This window comes from Marmota flaviventris, chromosome 9, assembly GCF_047511675.1.
Source record: "Marmota flaviventris isolate mMarFla1 chromosome 9, mMarFla1.hap1, whole genome shotgun sequence".
Taxonomy (NCBI): Eukaryota; Metazoa; Chordata; class Mammalia; order Rodentia; family Sciuridae; genus Marmota; species Marmota flaviventris.
In genome coordinates this window covers 93,154,984-93,168,413 of record NC_092506.1, presented here as the reverse complement: position 1 = coordinate 93,168,413, position 13,430 = coordinate 93,154,984, and the positions used below count along the sequence as shown (strand labels likewise).

The following is a 13,430-nucleotide window of genomic DNA, read 5'->3' as shown; positions in this document are numbered from 1 at the left end:
ATTAATTTCCAACTTTTTTGGAGTTGAGGAAGACTTAATTTCAGTTGTTTAAATGTTAGTGGGGATGCTATGTATTAATACCAACTCATCATTACTAGCAACAAAATGTATAAGGAGATGGAAGTGAAATGGACTCCATGTTTAAACTTCGAAGTTCTATGAATTTATAACTTTTTGATATATTACTTTTCTCACTATGCAGTTTGTATTAGACCTACAAATTTTAGCAACTGTGGAAAAATTAAAGTGAAATTAAACTCATTTCACTGGAAAAGGTAAAGATTGACAAAAATTTATTTTTTCTATATGAACATACATTAAATGTTATTCCCAGAATATGTTTTGTTAAATACTTTTTTCCCCCCTATAAAATTGTGCTAAGCATCATCCTCAGCAAATCCTTTGGTTTTTTCACTGGTATAGCTTAAAATTCCCAGATAGGAAATGATTTGTTAAGACAGACATTGTTTTAGTCACCAAAATTCCTGACAAGAATAGTTAGAGGGGGAAAAGTTTATTTTCTCAGTCCATAGATGACTAACTGCATAGCTCTGAGCCCAGGGTGAGGCAGAACCCTTGGCAGAGGAGCATGGTAGAGGAAAACAGCTCAGGATGTGGTAACAGGAAGTAGAGAGAGCTCTCCTGGGACAAAATTCATACCCAAAGGCTGGCTCCCAGTAGCCTATGTACTCCAGCCACACCCTACCTGCCTACAGTCACCACTAGTTAATCCATATCAGTGGGATAAGCCATCCATCAAGTTACACTCATAACCTAATCATATCACCTCTGAACGTTCTTGGGTTATCTCACACATGAGCTTTCAAGGGACACCTTATATCTAAACTGTAAGCTGAACACCAGAGGAGGCACACAAAGAACCTAGAATTTCATAAAAATTATAAGCAGAGTTACGTAAAGGATGAAGTTTGTCACAAGGAGGAGTGAGTACATATAGAAAATGTCATTTTCTAGTCACATCTACCCTTATAATTTCAGATACCTTTTTTTTTTTTTTGGTGCTAGAGAGTGAACTCAGATACATTTTAATTACTTGATTTCAGTTTTCAGAAACTTTGATATCTGACTAGTAATGATGAACAGCTTTTTAATTGGTTCAAGGTCTACACACAGTTAAACAAAATACTTACCTTTGGATTTTCTTTAAAGGGGGGGGGGTACCAGGAAGTGAACCCAGGGGTACTTGATCACTGAGCCACATCCACAGCCAGTTTTATTTTTTATTTTGAGACAAGGATCTCCCTAAGTTACTTAAGTCCTTGCTACGTTGCTGAGACTGACTTTGAACTTGTGATCCTCCTGCCTCAGCCTCCTGAGCTTCTGGGAGTACAGGCTTGTACCAACATGCCCGGCTTACCTGTTGCAACTGAAGTTCATGCTTTTTCCTATTGAAAACAATTTCTTATATGCTAGCCCTTTAGAAAAACCTAAGCATTTGATTGTCAAGTCACATACTTCTGGTCCTAGCAAAGAATATATTATTTCAGAAAAAGCATCTAACAACTAAAGCTCCTTCTAGCAGCAGAGATTCCTATGATTGGATTTATTCAAGTTGATTCTCTGTTAAAGTAAATCTCTGACAGGGGAAATCTGAAAATGTGGAAATTTGGATTAGAAAGTCTTTGTACCTCCTTCTTAAGGATTCCTTCAAAGATTCGTAATTACAGGTAGTCAGACGGTGTTTCATTGAAGTTCATGGTGTGGCCTTGGGTTTCTACTCCTGTCTCTTCCCACTCTTCTGCCACATCTGCCCATCCCCTACCATATCTGCTCCTTCTCTCTTTTGCCACTCTATTTTTTTCTAGAATATAATCTAGAAATCTGTTTTGAAGTCCTCTCCCCTTTCTTAAGGCTTACTTCAATGTGGCTATCTTTTCTATACGCTATTGTTCTTTTTTATTTTATTAAAATATATATTTATTTTGTTATATATGATGGCAGAATGCAATTCATTTCATATTACATGTATATTGCACAATTTTTCAAGTTTCTGGTTGTACACAAAGTATCTTCACACCATTCGTGTCTTCAAACATGTACTTAGGGTAATGATGTCTAACTCATTCCACCATCTTTCCTACCCCCAAACTCCCTCCCTTCCCCTCCCTCCCCTTTGCCCTATCTAAAGTTCCTCCATTCCTCCCATGCTTCCTCCCAATTGCCATTATGAGTCAACATCCTCATATCAAAGAAAACATTTGTGTTTTTTTGGATTGGCTTACATCACTTAGCATGATATTCTTCAACTCCATCCATTTACCTGCAAATGCCATTATTTTATTCTCTTTTAATGCTGAGTAATGTTCCATTGTGTATATATGCACCAAAGTTTCCCTATCTATTCATCTACTGAGGGGCATCTGGGTTGGTTCCACAATTTAGCTATTGTGAACTGTGCTGCTATGAACATTGATGTGGCTGTGTCCCTGTAGTATACTGTTTTTAAGTCCTTTGGGTATAGACCAAGGAGAGGGATAACTGGGTCAAACAGTGGTTCCATTCCCAGTTTTACAAGGAACCTCCATACTGCTTTCCATATTGGCTGCACCAATTTGCACTCCCACCAGCAATGTATGAATGTGCCTTTCTCCCCACATCCTCACGAACACTTATTGTTGTTTGTATTCTTAATAGCTGCCATTCTGACTGGAGTGAGATGAAATCTTAGAGTAGTTTTGATTTGCATTTCTCTAATTGCTAGAGATGTTGAACTTTTTTTATATGTTTGTTGATTAATTGTATACCCTCTTCTGAGAAGTGTCTGTTCAGTTCCTTGGCCCAATTATTGATTGGGTTATTTGTTTGTTTGTTTTTTTTTTTTTTTTGGTGTAAAGGTTTTTGAGTTCTTTATATATCCTAGAGATTAGTGCTCTGTCTGATGTGCTTGTGGTAAAGATTTGCTCCCATTCTGTAGACTCTCTATTCACTTCATTGATTGTTTCTTTTGCTGAGAAGAAGCTTTTGATTTTGAGTCCATCCCATTTATTGATTCTTGGTTTTAATTCTTGCACTATAGGAGTCTTATTAAGTAAGTTGAGGCCTAATCCGACATGATGGAGATTGGGGCCTACTTTCTCTTCCATTAGGTGAAAGATCTCTGAATTGTTGAGTTGAGTTTTGTGCATGGTGAGAGATAGGGGTTTAACTTTATTTTGTTGCATATGGATTTCCAGTTTTCCCAGCACCATTTGTTGAAGAGGCTATCTTTTCTCCAATATATGTTTTTGGCACCTTTGTCTAATATGAGATAACTGTAATTATGTGGGTTAGTCTTTGTGTCCTCTATTCTGTACCATTGGTCTACAAGTCTATTTTAGTGCCAATAGCGTGCTGTTTTTGTTACTATTGCTCTGTAGTATAGTTTAAGGTCTGGAATAGTAATGCCACCAGCTTCACTCTTCTTGCTAGGGATTGCTTTGGCTATTCTGGGTCTCTTATTTTTCCAGATTAATTTAATGATTACTTTTTCTATTTCTATGAGGAATGTCATTGGAATTTTGATTGTCGTTGCATTGAATCAGTATAGTGCTTTTGGTAGTATGATCATTTTGATAATACTAATTCTGCCTATCCAAGAACAAGGTAGATATTTCCATCTTTAAGGTCTTTTTAAATTTCTTTATTTAGCATTCTGTAGTTTTTGTTGTAGAGGTCTTTCACCTCTTTCATTAAGTTGATTCCCAAGTATTTTTTTTTTTTTGAGGCTATTGTAAATGAGGTAGTTTTCCTCATTTCCCTTTCAGAGGATTTGTCACTGATGTACAGAAATGCCTTTGATTTATGGGTATTGATTTTACATCCTGCTACTTTGATGAATTCATTTATTAGTTCTAGAAGATTTCTGATGTAATTTTTTTGTGTCTTCTAGGTATAGAATCATATCGTCAGCAAATAGTGCTAATTTGAGTTCTTCTTTTCCTATCCGTATCCCTTTAATTTTTTTTTCAACTGTCAAATTGCGGTGGCTAGAGTTTCAAGAATTATGTTAAATAGAAGTGGTGAAAGAGGGCATCCCTGCCTTGTTCCAGTTTTTAGAGGGAATGCTTTCAATTTTTCTCCGTTTAGAATGATATTGTCCTGGGGCTTAGTATAAATAGCTTTTACAATGTTGATATGTTTCTGATATCTCTAGTTTTTCTGGTGTTTTGAACATGAAGCTGTGCTGTATGTTGTCAAATGCTTTCTCTGCATCTATTGAGATGATCATATGATTTTTATCTTTGAAGCTATTGATGTGATGCATTACATTTATTGATATCTGTATATTGAACCAACTTTGCATCCCTGAGATCAATTCCACTTGATTGTGGTGCACTATCTTTTTGATATGTTTTTGTATTCGATTTGCTAGAATTTTATTGAGAATTTTTGCATCTATATTCATTGGAGATATTGGTCTGAAGTTTTCTTTCTTTGATGTGTGTTTGTCTGGTTTTGGAATCAGGGTGATATTGGCCTCATAGAATGTGTTTGGAAGTGCTCCCTCTTTTTCTATTTCATGGAATAGTTTGAGGAGTATTGGTTGGTTAGTTAGCTCTTCTTTAAAGGTCTTGTAGAACTCAGCTGTGTATCATCCAGTCCTGGGCTTTTCTTGGTTGGTAGGCTTTTGATGGTGTCCTGTATTTCCTTGCTTGAACTTGATCTGTTTAAATTGTGTATATCATCCTGATTTAGTTTGGCATATCATATGCCTCCAGAAATTTGTTGACGCCTTTGATATTTTCTATTTTTTGGAGTACAGATTTTCAAAATAATTTCTAGTTATCTTCTGTATTTCTGTAGTGTCTGTCATGATTTTTCCCTTTTCATCACGGATATTAGTAATTTGAGTTTTCTCTCTCCTTCTGTTTATTAGCATGGCTAACAGTTTATCAATTTTATTTATTTTTTTCAAAGAACCAACTGTTTGTCAGTTTTTTCAGTTGTTTCATTTTCATTGATTTCAGCTCTTATTTTAATTATTTCCTGTCTTCTACTGCTTTGGGGGTTGATTTGTTATTCTTTTTCTAAGGCTTTGAGATGTAATGTTAGGTCATATATTTTTTGACTTTTTCTTCTTTGAAGGAATTAACTCCACACAATGAAATTTCTCTTAGAACTGCCTTCATAGTGTCCCAGAGATTTCAATATGTTGTATCAGTGTTCTCATTTACCTCTAAAAATTTTTTAATTTCCTCCTTGATATCTTTTGCAACCCATTGTTCATTCAATAGCATAGTATTTAGTCTGCAGGTGTTGGAATAGCTTTTATTTTTTGTTTTAGCATTGATTTCTAATTTCATTCCATTATACTCTGATAAGAATGCAGGGTAGTATCTCTACTTTTTTGTATTTACTAAGAGTTGCTTTGTGGCATAATATATGGTCTATTTTAGAGAGGGATCCATGTGCTACTGAGAAGAAAATGTATTCGCTCGTTGATAAATAAAATGTTTTATATATGTCTTAAGTCTAAGTTATTTATTGTATTATTTAGTTCTACAATTTCTTTGTTTAGCTTTTGTTTGGAAGATCTATCCAGTGGTGAAAGAGGTGTGTTAAAGTCACCCAGAATTATTGTGTTGTAGTCTGTTTGATTCCTGAACTTGAGAAAATTTGATTGATGAACATAGATGCTCCATTGTTTGGGGCATACATATTTATAACTGTTATGTCTTGTTGATGTATGGTTCCCTCAAGTAGTATAAAATGTTCATCTTTATCCCTTTTGATTAACTTTGGCTTGAAGTCTACTTTATTTGATTTGAGGGTGGAAACCCCTGCTTGTTTACGTAGACCATGTAAATGGTGTATTTTATCCCAACCTTTCACCTTCAGTCTGTTGACATCTTTTCCTATGAGGTGAGTCTCTTGCAGGCAGCATATTGTTGGGTCTTTTTTAATCCAATCTGCCAGTCTATGTCTTTTGATTGGTGAGTCTAGGCCATTAACATTCAGGGTTATTATTGAGACCTGATTTGTATTTTTGGTCATTTTGTTTATTTTTGGTATTTAACTTGACTTGGTTTCTCCTTTGGTTGGCTTTTCCTTTATTGTAGTTCTTCCCTTTGCAGATTTTCATTGTTGTTTTTTTATTTCCTCCTCCTGGAATATTTTGCCAAGAATGTTCTGTAGTGCAGGCTTTCTTGTTATAAATTCTTTTAGCTTTTGTTTAGAACAGAAGGTTTTTATTTCATTATCAAATCTGAAGCTTAATTTTTCTGGATATAAGATTCTTAGTTGGCATCCATTATATTTCAGAGCTTGGTGTATGTTGTTCCAGGATCTCTGGCTTTGAGAGTCTGGGTTGAAGAATCTGCTGAGACCTGAATTGGTCTTTCCTTATAGGTAATCTGATTTTTTTTCTCTTGTGGCCTTTAAAATTCTATCCTTATTCTTTATGCTAGGCATTTTTATTATAATGTGTCTTGTTGTAGATCTGTTGTTATTTTGTACATTTGGTGTCTTATAGGCCTCTTGTATTTGATTTTTCAATTCATTCTTCATGCTTGGGAAATTTTGTGATGTTATTTCATTGAAGAGACTGTGCATTCTTTTGGTTTGAATCTCTGAACCTTCCTCTATCCTAATAAATCTTAAATTTGGTGTTTTGATGCTATCCCATAATTCTTGAATGTTCTCTTCATTGTTTCTTACCATCTTCATTGTGAGGTCAGCTTTATTTTCAAGATTGTGTATTTTGTCTTCATTGTCTGAGGTCCTGTCTTCCAAGTGATCTAGTATGTTGGTGATGCTTTCTATTGAGTTTTTTATTTGGCTTATTGTTTCTTTCATTTCATGAATTTCTGTTGTTGTTGTTTTTCCCCAGAATCTCTCTTTCTTGAAGTAATCTCTTGCTACCTGTCTTTGCTCTCTTATCTCTTTGTTGGTGTGATTGATGGTCGCCTGTATTTGTTCTCTTATCTCTTTGTTGGATTGATTGATTTTTGCCTGTATCTGCTCATTTAGGTCATTCTTTAATTCCCAGATCATTTTAGTTATGAATATTCTGAACTCCTTCTCTGGCATTTCATCTACTGTGCTATCTATGGATTCTATTGTTGTAGTATTTTGCTTTGTTTGGGGCACTTTCCTCCCTTGGTTTTTCATGATGTCTCTGTGTGTTCCTCTCTTGCAGTATAGATCTGAGGTATTACAGCTTTGCCCTATTGTCTTATAATGTCCCTGCAGGTTACCAATACCTCACCTTTAAGGGGGAGATTAACATTACAGCACTCAATGTACCCAATGTGCAACCATAGATCCGTTAGTTTCTATTTTTACATTTACAGTTTTGTTGCTATAATCAGAAATGATGAGTTTGGTTATCTTCTACCATATAGTTGATGGGTTTGCATAATGGTTTACAGTTTCTAATGGTAGAAGTGGTGGCTTGGGGGTGGGCTGAGATGTTTGTGAGGTAGGATGTTAGTAGGAGAAACAAGAGAGAGGCAACCCCATGCAAGACTCCCTGTTACCTTAGCAACAGGATAACTGTTAGCACCCCTAGTAAAGATACCTCTGGTGCAGCCAGGCTCACAGGGACCTTGGTGACATCTTACCAGGTCCTTATTGTTGTCCCTTGATAGAAGCCACGATATGCCAGTTTTGTGGCAGTGGCAGCTTCAAGCCTGTATGTACCCTGATGTTGAGCCGTGGAGCCACACTTTGGTGAATAAGGAACCCCAGCTCAGGCTGGGCCTCTCTCTGGGTCACCAGGCCGCGTGGAGCTGCGGAGCTTCTAATATGATCTAACTCATTTTTATATCTATGTCTCCCTACTCCTGTCCTCAGGGTCTCACTTAGTGCCCTCTTTTGTGGCTCTATAATGCCTTTTAAAGATGAAGTGAGAATCTTGGAACTGAAGGCATCGAAGAAGACACCAGTCAGCAAGAATACATTTTGAAAATTTGGTTCATGTAGATAAATGACTGAAGGTGTTAGGTATCAGATGAGAAGTTATGGAATTTTAGAATAGGAGTGAACCTGAGATCATTTGGTCTGATCCCTTCATTCCATATTTTAACTCAGAGAGTGACTGGCTTGAGATCACAGAGTTAGCTGGTCCATGTCAGGGACAGAGCCGAAGCTTCTGAGGCTTTTCCCGTGACAGCAGCTTCCTCATAAGGTCATTTGTGGCTTACCGAAATTGCTACAGGTAGAGCAGATTCAAGTTTGATTTTAAGATGCAGTTTTTGGATAGGGAGTCTTTTGTGACAGTTTCGAGTGAACTTTTTCTACTTTTTTTTTTTTTTTTTGGTTTGAGAACTTTGTTAAGCTATGATGATGGGTTCTGCTGGTGTCTTTCGGGACAGCCTATTATCATTTGCATCATTTAATGGCTTGTTATTCAGGCAAACTCAATAAAGCACTTAGGAGATTAGAGAATTGCAGCTGGAATAAATAACAAGGCAAGGTGCCCATTTCTACATGGTGTGTTGGATGCCAGTGATGATACTGCAGTAAAAGGCAGATAGGATCAGACAGGCTGCTGGAGTTTTAGAGATCTGCCTTGTCTATGACTAAACAGATTCAGAGAGAATCATGGACAAGAGTTAAACAAATAACCAAATCAAACCAAACTGACCAACCAAATAACAACAAAAAACAGGGTAATCCAAACCCAGCAGTTTTGGGATATTATTAGTGTAAGGCATATATATACTTGAAAGCATCATGAATTATCCTTATTTATATTTTATCCTTGAATTTACATAGTTTTGCAAAATTAAGAATTAAGTAAGTGCGATCTTTATTTTTCTTTTATTTTGCAAATAGTTTTGGATTTGTATAATTTTGACACCCTTAATGTCCCTGTCTTTGAGATGGGCAATATCAGGGTACAAGTGTTTTCTGGACCTAGAATTAACAGGTGATGGAGGAGCATGTGATGAAAACAAGCAAGAGTTTGAACAAACCATTGTCTCATGTCATGGGGTCACATACTCATCAGGGAGAGGGTTCTACTTGCTCTTTCAATTTGACCTTTACTTGTTTGTAGCACATTCCCCTTTTGCAGTTACTTATCTGGTTTTGTGATTATTTATTCCATATCTGTTAACCTTGTATAATTCCTGAGGACAGGCCTTGTATCTATCTTGTTCACCTCTGTATTCCCACCTCCTCTTACAGTGTCTTGCACATGTCAAGTGCTTAATAAATATTTGTTGACTGAGTAAAGAGATGAATGCAGGAAGGAAAGTTTGCCTTCTGGATTTTAGGATAAACATAAGTGGGAGTGTAGAGGTAAATTGCATATGCCTCCGAATAGAATTTTTGGGTTCAGCAACCAGCCATCCCACTTTGGACAATATGGTTTTGGGCAACTCTTTTCTTCTCTCTGTGCTTTTGTTTTCTCATGTATAAAATGTGATTATAATTCCAAGCTCACAGGGTTGTTGTAAGGATTTTTAAATGAGTTAGTCCAGGTAAAGCACTTAGCATACAGGACTGGCAATAATAAATGCCCAAGAAATACTGCTTCCTATTATTAGTAGCCATTTTTTAGCTTATGAGAGACTTTTGAAGCTGTTTATTTTTCTTTCCTTGAAGCTTTTGGATTGCTTTGGGATTCCTGTGTTGATGGCTCTCTCGTGGTTTATTCTTCGTGCAAGATACAGAGTGATCCACTTCATTGCTGTGTTTGTCTGTCTGTTGGGGGTAGGAACCATGGTTGGTGCAGACATCTTAGCTGGGAGGGACGACAACTCAGGTAAGAACTTGTGTGTTATTTCTTTGTGGTTCAGTCACAGAAAAGTTTTGCTCATGTTAGCACTTTTAGTTTTGCAAAGATGCAGTCAAAGGCAGTAAACATGTCCTGGTTAACTATCTTTTACATTTTATTTTCAGCTGTACTTGTTTCTGGTGTTTTGTAACTGTTTTCACAAAACAATCTTCCTGTTCCTACTGGCCCACAGTCCTTCCCTGCTCTTTTTTTTTTTTTTCTTCTCAGTAAATAGTTTCTGGTTTTGTCTCATGAGAGAGTCGTTTCTTTGTATATTTGCAATCATCTTCTTTTGGTATGAACATTTAGATTAGTTACTGAAAAATCTATTGTAGAGTCTTCTTGTTTTTCTATTTTTATCAAAAATGAGACTTGGTGTTCTCTGGTGACATCTAAAGTCACTGTAGATGACTTTGGTGAAATTTAGACTTTGTGTCAGATTTAGACAAGAGCATTTCCATGCTTCCTGCCCTGTGGTTTTTAATATATCCCCTTCCACAAATTCCATGAGTTTGTCAAGTTATAGAATCACTTTCTGAGGCCTCATATTATGGAATATAATATTATTTTCCAGTTATTGAGGAGTAAAAATATGAAAACTTTGCCATATAGTGAGAATTGTATGAACTTCTAGAAACCAGGGTTAAATAAAAATCTTACTTAAATGAACAGGAATCAGGTAAACCCCTAGTTCACTTATTGACAATATATTCCTCTTTGTGTCTTGCCTGCCTGTAGGGAGTGACGTGCTGATTGGTGACCTCTTGGTCCTGCTTGGAGCTTCCCTCTATGCCGTTTCTAATGTGTGTGAAGAATACATTGTGAAGAAGCTGAGCAGACAGGAATTTTTAGGAATGGTGGGCTTATTTGGAACAATTATCAGTGGCATACAGCTGTAAGTGTCTAAGATTTTTCTTAAGAACGAACTAAGCAAATATATCAGAGATTGCTTTCTAACTACTAATATTCATTTGTTCGGTTAAGCCCAAATTCACTTCTGAAATAGAAAGCTGATAAAGATTTGTTAGAGGATTGTTAAACATCAATATTATTATATTTTATTTTCTTATGCATGTGGGATTCCATAGGATTCCTGACTACAATGTTGTGGAGGCCTTGCCAGTAAGAACTTTTTCTTTTAAAATTATTTTCAAAAAAATGTTAACACATTAACTTTCTAATCTTGTTCAAGGGAAAGGAGTATGCCATGTTTTCCTTCTATAGCTGACTGCTGTTGAAGAACACTTGCAAGGGAGTCTCACATATCATTTTTTTTTGGTGGTGGTGGGGTACCAGGAATTGAACCCAGGGGTGCTTAACCACTGAGCCACATCCCCAGCCCTTTTTAATATTTTTATTTAGAGACAGGGCCTCACTGAGTTGCTTAGGGCCTTGCTAAGTTGCTGAGGCTGGCTTTGAGCTGGCAATCCTCCTGCCTCAGCCTTTTGAGCAGCTGTGATTACAGGTGTGTGCCAATGTACCTGGCTGAGTCTGACATATCTTTATGGACTCCTTTGGTTTTATTCTTTGTCATTTTTATTGAAGATAATTATTTCCTACGAAAAATTCAAAAGTCAACATAATTCCTTACTTTTGCTGAAGTATAGCAACTAAACTACTTATGAAATAGTAAAAATTAATATGTGGCTCTCTCTGCAACCTCTTGTTTTTATCTTAGATTGATTGTGGAATATAAGGATATTGCCAGCATTCACTGGGACTGGAAAATTGGTATGTAAATAAATAATAATTTTGTTATCTGTGTTCTATCCCCAACTGACGAAAGGCACACCAAAAAACAAATGCTTCATTTTAATAATATTTATATGTCTTTGTAAAATCACACTGATGATAGAGATTTACATTGAGTTTTCTCTGAGAATTGGTAGATGAACCCTTATAAAATTAATTTTTAACTCCAGGAATAGCTTTAAAAATAAAACAAACTATGAATTCTGAACAAGACTGATGACTGAACTTCGTCACACTAGCTTTCAATTAGATCTGTATTTAGGTCCTCCAACGTGTGAAGGTTGCCATCTGCTTGTGGTAATTTGTGAAGCATTAACTGGAAGCATCAAAGGTTGTGTAATCACTCACCACCTCTGGTTGCTCCTCTCATCTGACATTGCTAGGTTTCTGCACAAAAATAAAACTGAAGAAAATGTTAAGAGAGTGAAGAAAGATTTGAGCCGTATTTTTTTTTTTATTGGTTGTTCAAAACATTACAAAGTTGAGCCGTATTTAATGATGGGTGGAAAGAAGTTAAACAGTACATAAATGTCACTGACGATTATGTACCATGCTTGAATAACTTGATTCAATTAAATAACAGAGAGAAGAGAGAGAGAGAAAGAGAGAAAATGAATATATGTATATATTTGCACTGAGCTTAGCACAAGGTTAAAGAAGTAGATACAAAGCGGAAACATTGCTATTGTGACTAGCACTGTCCCAAAGAGGATAGTTATATCGTGCTGTCTTGGAGCATTTAATTTAATGTGATGTACAAAATACAAAGATCTCATATCTGTCTTGGATGTTCTAAAAATACTTTATTCTGAATCCAGTTATACAAACCATACCCTAGTGACCAAACAAATAAAAGGAACAAAAGATAATGAGTGATTTCTCTTGACACATGACATTGAGTCTGTTTTTATTGACTTTTTATCACAGAATCATTTGCCCTGGGAGGGTGGATAGAATAGCAGAGGGTGATAAGAGCTGTTAACTCAGTCACACTATAAGCAAGATATTATGGTCTTCATCATCCAACACCCTATTAGATTTTTAAGGTTTGTCATCTACATCACAGCTTGGTATTTTGTTATTATTTTCCAGAGAACTTTGTAGTCACATTTGCAGTACTACCATTAGGAGAAGCTTTGTAGATAGTGTGTTAAAGGATCAGGGAGTTTTATATGGCAGCCAAGCTTAAGCCACTTTGTCTTGTGATTTCTCCCCATAATATTAGATATTCCATTTTTCCACAGCCCTGCTATTTGTGGCATTTGCTCTCTGTATGTTTTGCCTATACAGCTTCATGCCATTGGTGATTAAAGTCACTAGTGCCACCTCTGTCAACTTGGGCATCCTGACAGCTGATCTCTACAGCCTTTTCTTTGGACTCTTTCTGTTTGGTTATAAGGTAAGAAAATAGATCATGTTCAAATAAGAACACTTACCTGGTGGAAAAGAAGTTTCTTTAAGCAGGTTTCTTTAAACTCTCTATCCAAAAATAAAACCTCATCCTTTTGACAAGGATTTCACTGGACAAGCCTAACTCCTTTTGTTTCCAAATTAGAAAATCGGTCCAAATAAGAATCGCCCTTCTGGAGTTATTCTAAAGGGCGAAATGCAGTGCACTTTGTTTTTGATTTAGCCAAGAACACTAGGTTTTGGAAATGCTAATATGTGTTGCCAGGTGATAACCAAACAATTGGAGAGAGATGTTATTGACCTTGCAAACTAGACTGAGCACTTGGGGCTTTTCTCTTCACTCTTTGCCCAGATATAGAGTCTGCAACACCTGATGGAAAGGAAGGAGGAAAAGGTACATTATCACGAGTGTGTGATTGCAATGGATTCCTCTTTGGCAGTAATCTTGTATCATAAGGGACCTAAAAGGTAGTTCAGTCCAGTGGTTTTTCAGATTTTTTTCTGTCTCCAGAGCATCACAGCACACCATAAGCATAACCCACTC

At 36.4% G+C, this 13,430-nt stretch overlaps 1 protein-coding gene across 1 annotated transcript in view; it reads left to right on the top strand.

The window, feature by feature from the left end:
- Slc35f2 (solute carrier family 35 member F2) overlaps positions 1-13,430 on the top strand; it is a 57,992-nt gene that overhangs the window by 36,475 nt on the left and 8,087 nt on the right. The window contains exons 4-7 of the mRNA XM_027930612.2: positions 9,553-9,712; positions 10,463-10,619; positions 11,403-11,455; positions 12,721-12,875. Coding sequence (XP_027786413.2) covers positions 9,553-9,712; positions 10,463-10,619; positions 11,403-11,455; positions 12,721-12,875 — 525 coding nt within the window. The remainder of the gene's footprint in view (positions 1-9,552; positions 9,713-10,462; positions 10,620-11,402; positions 11,456-12,720; positions 12,876-13,430) is intronic.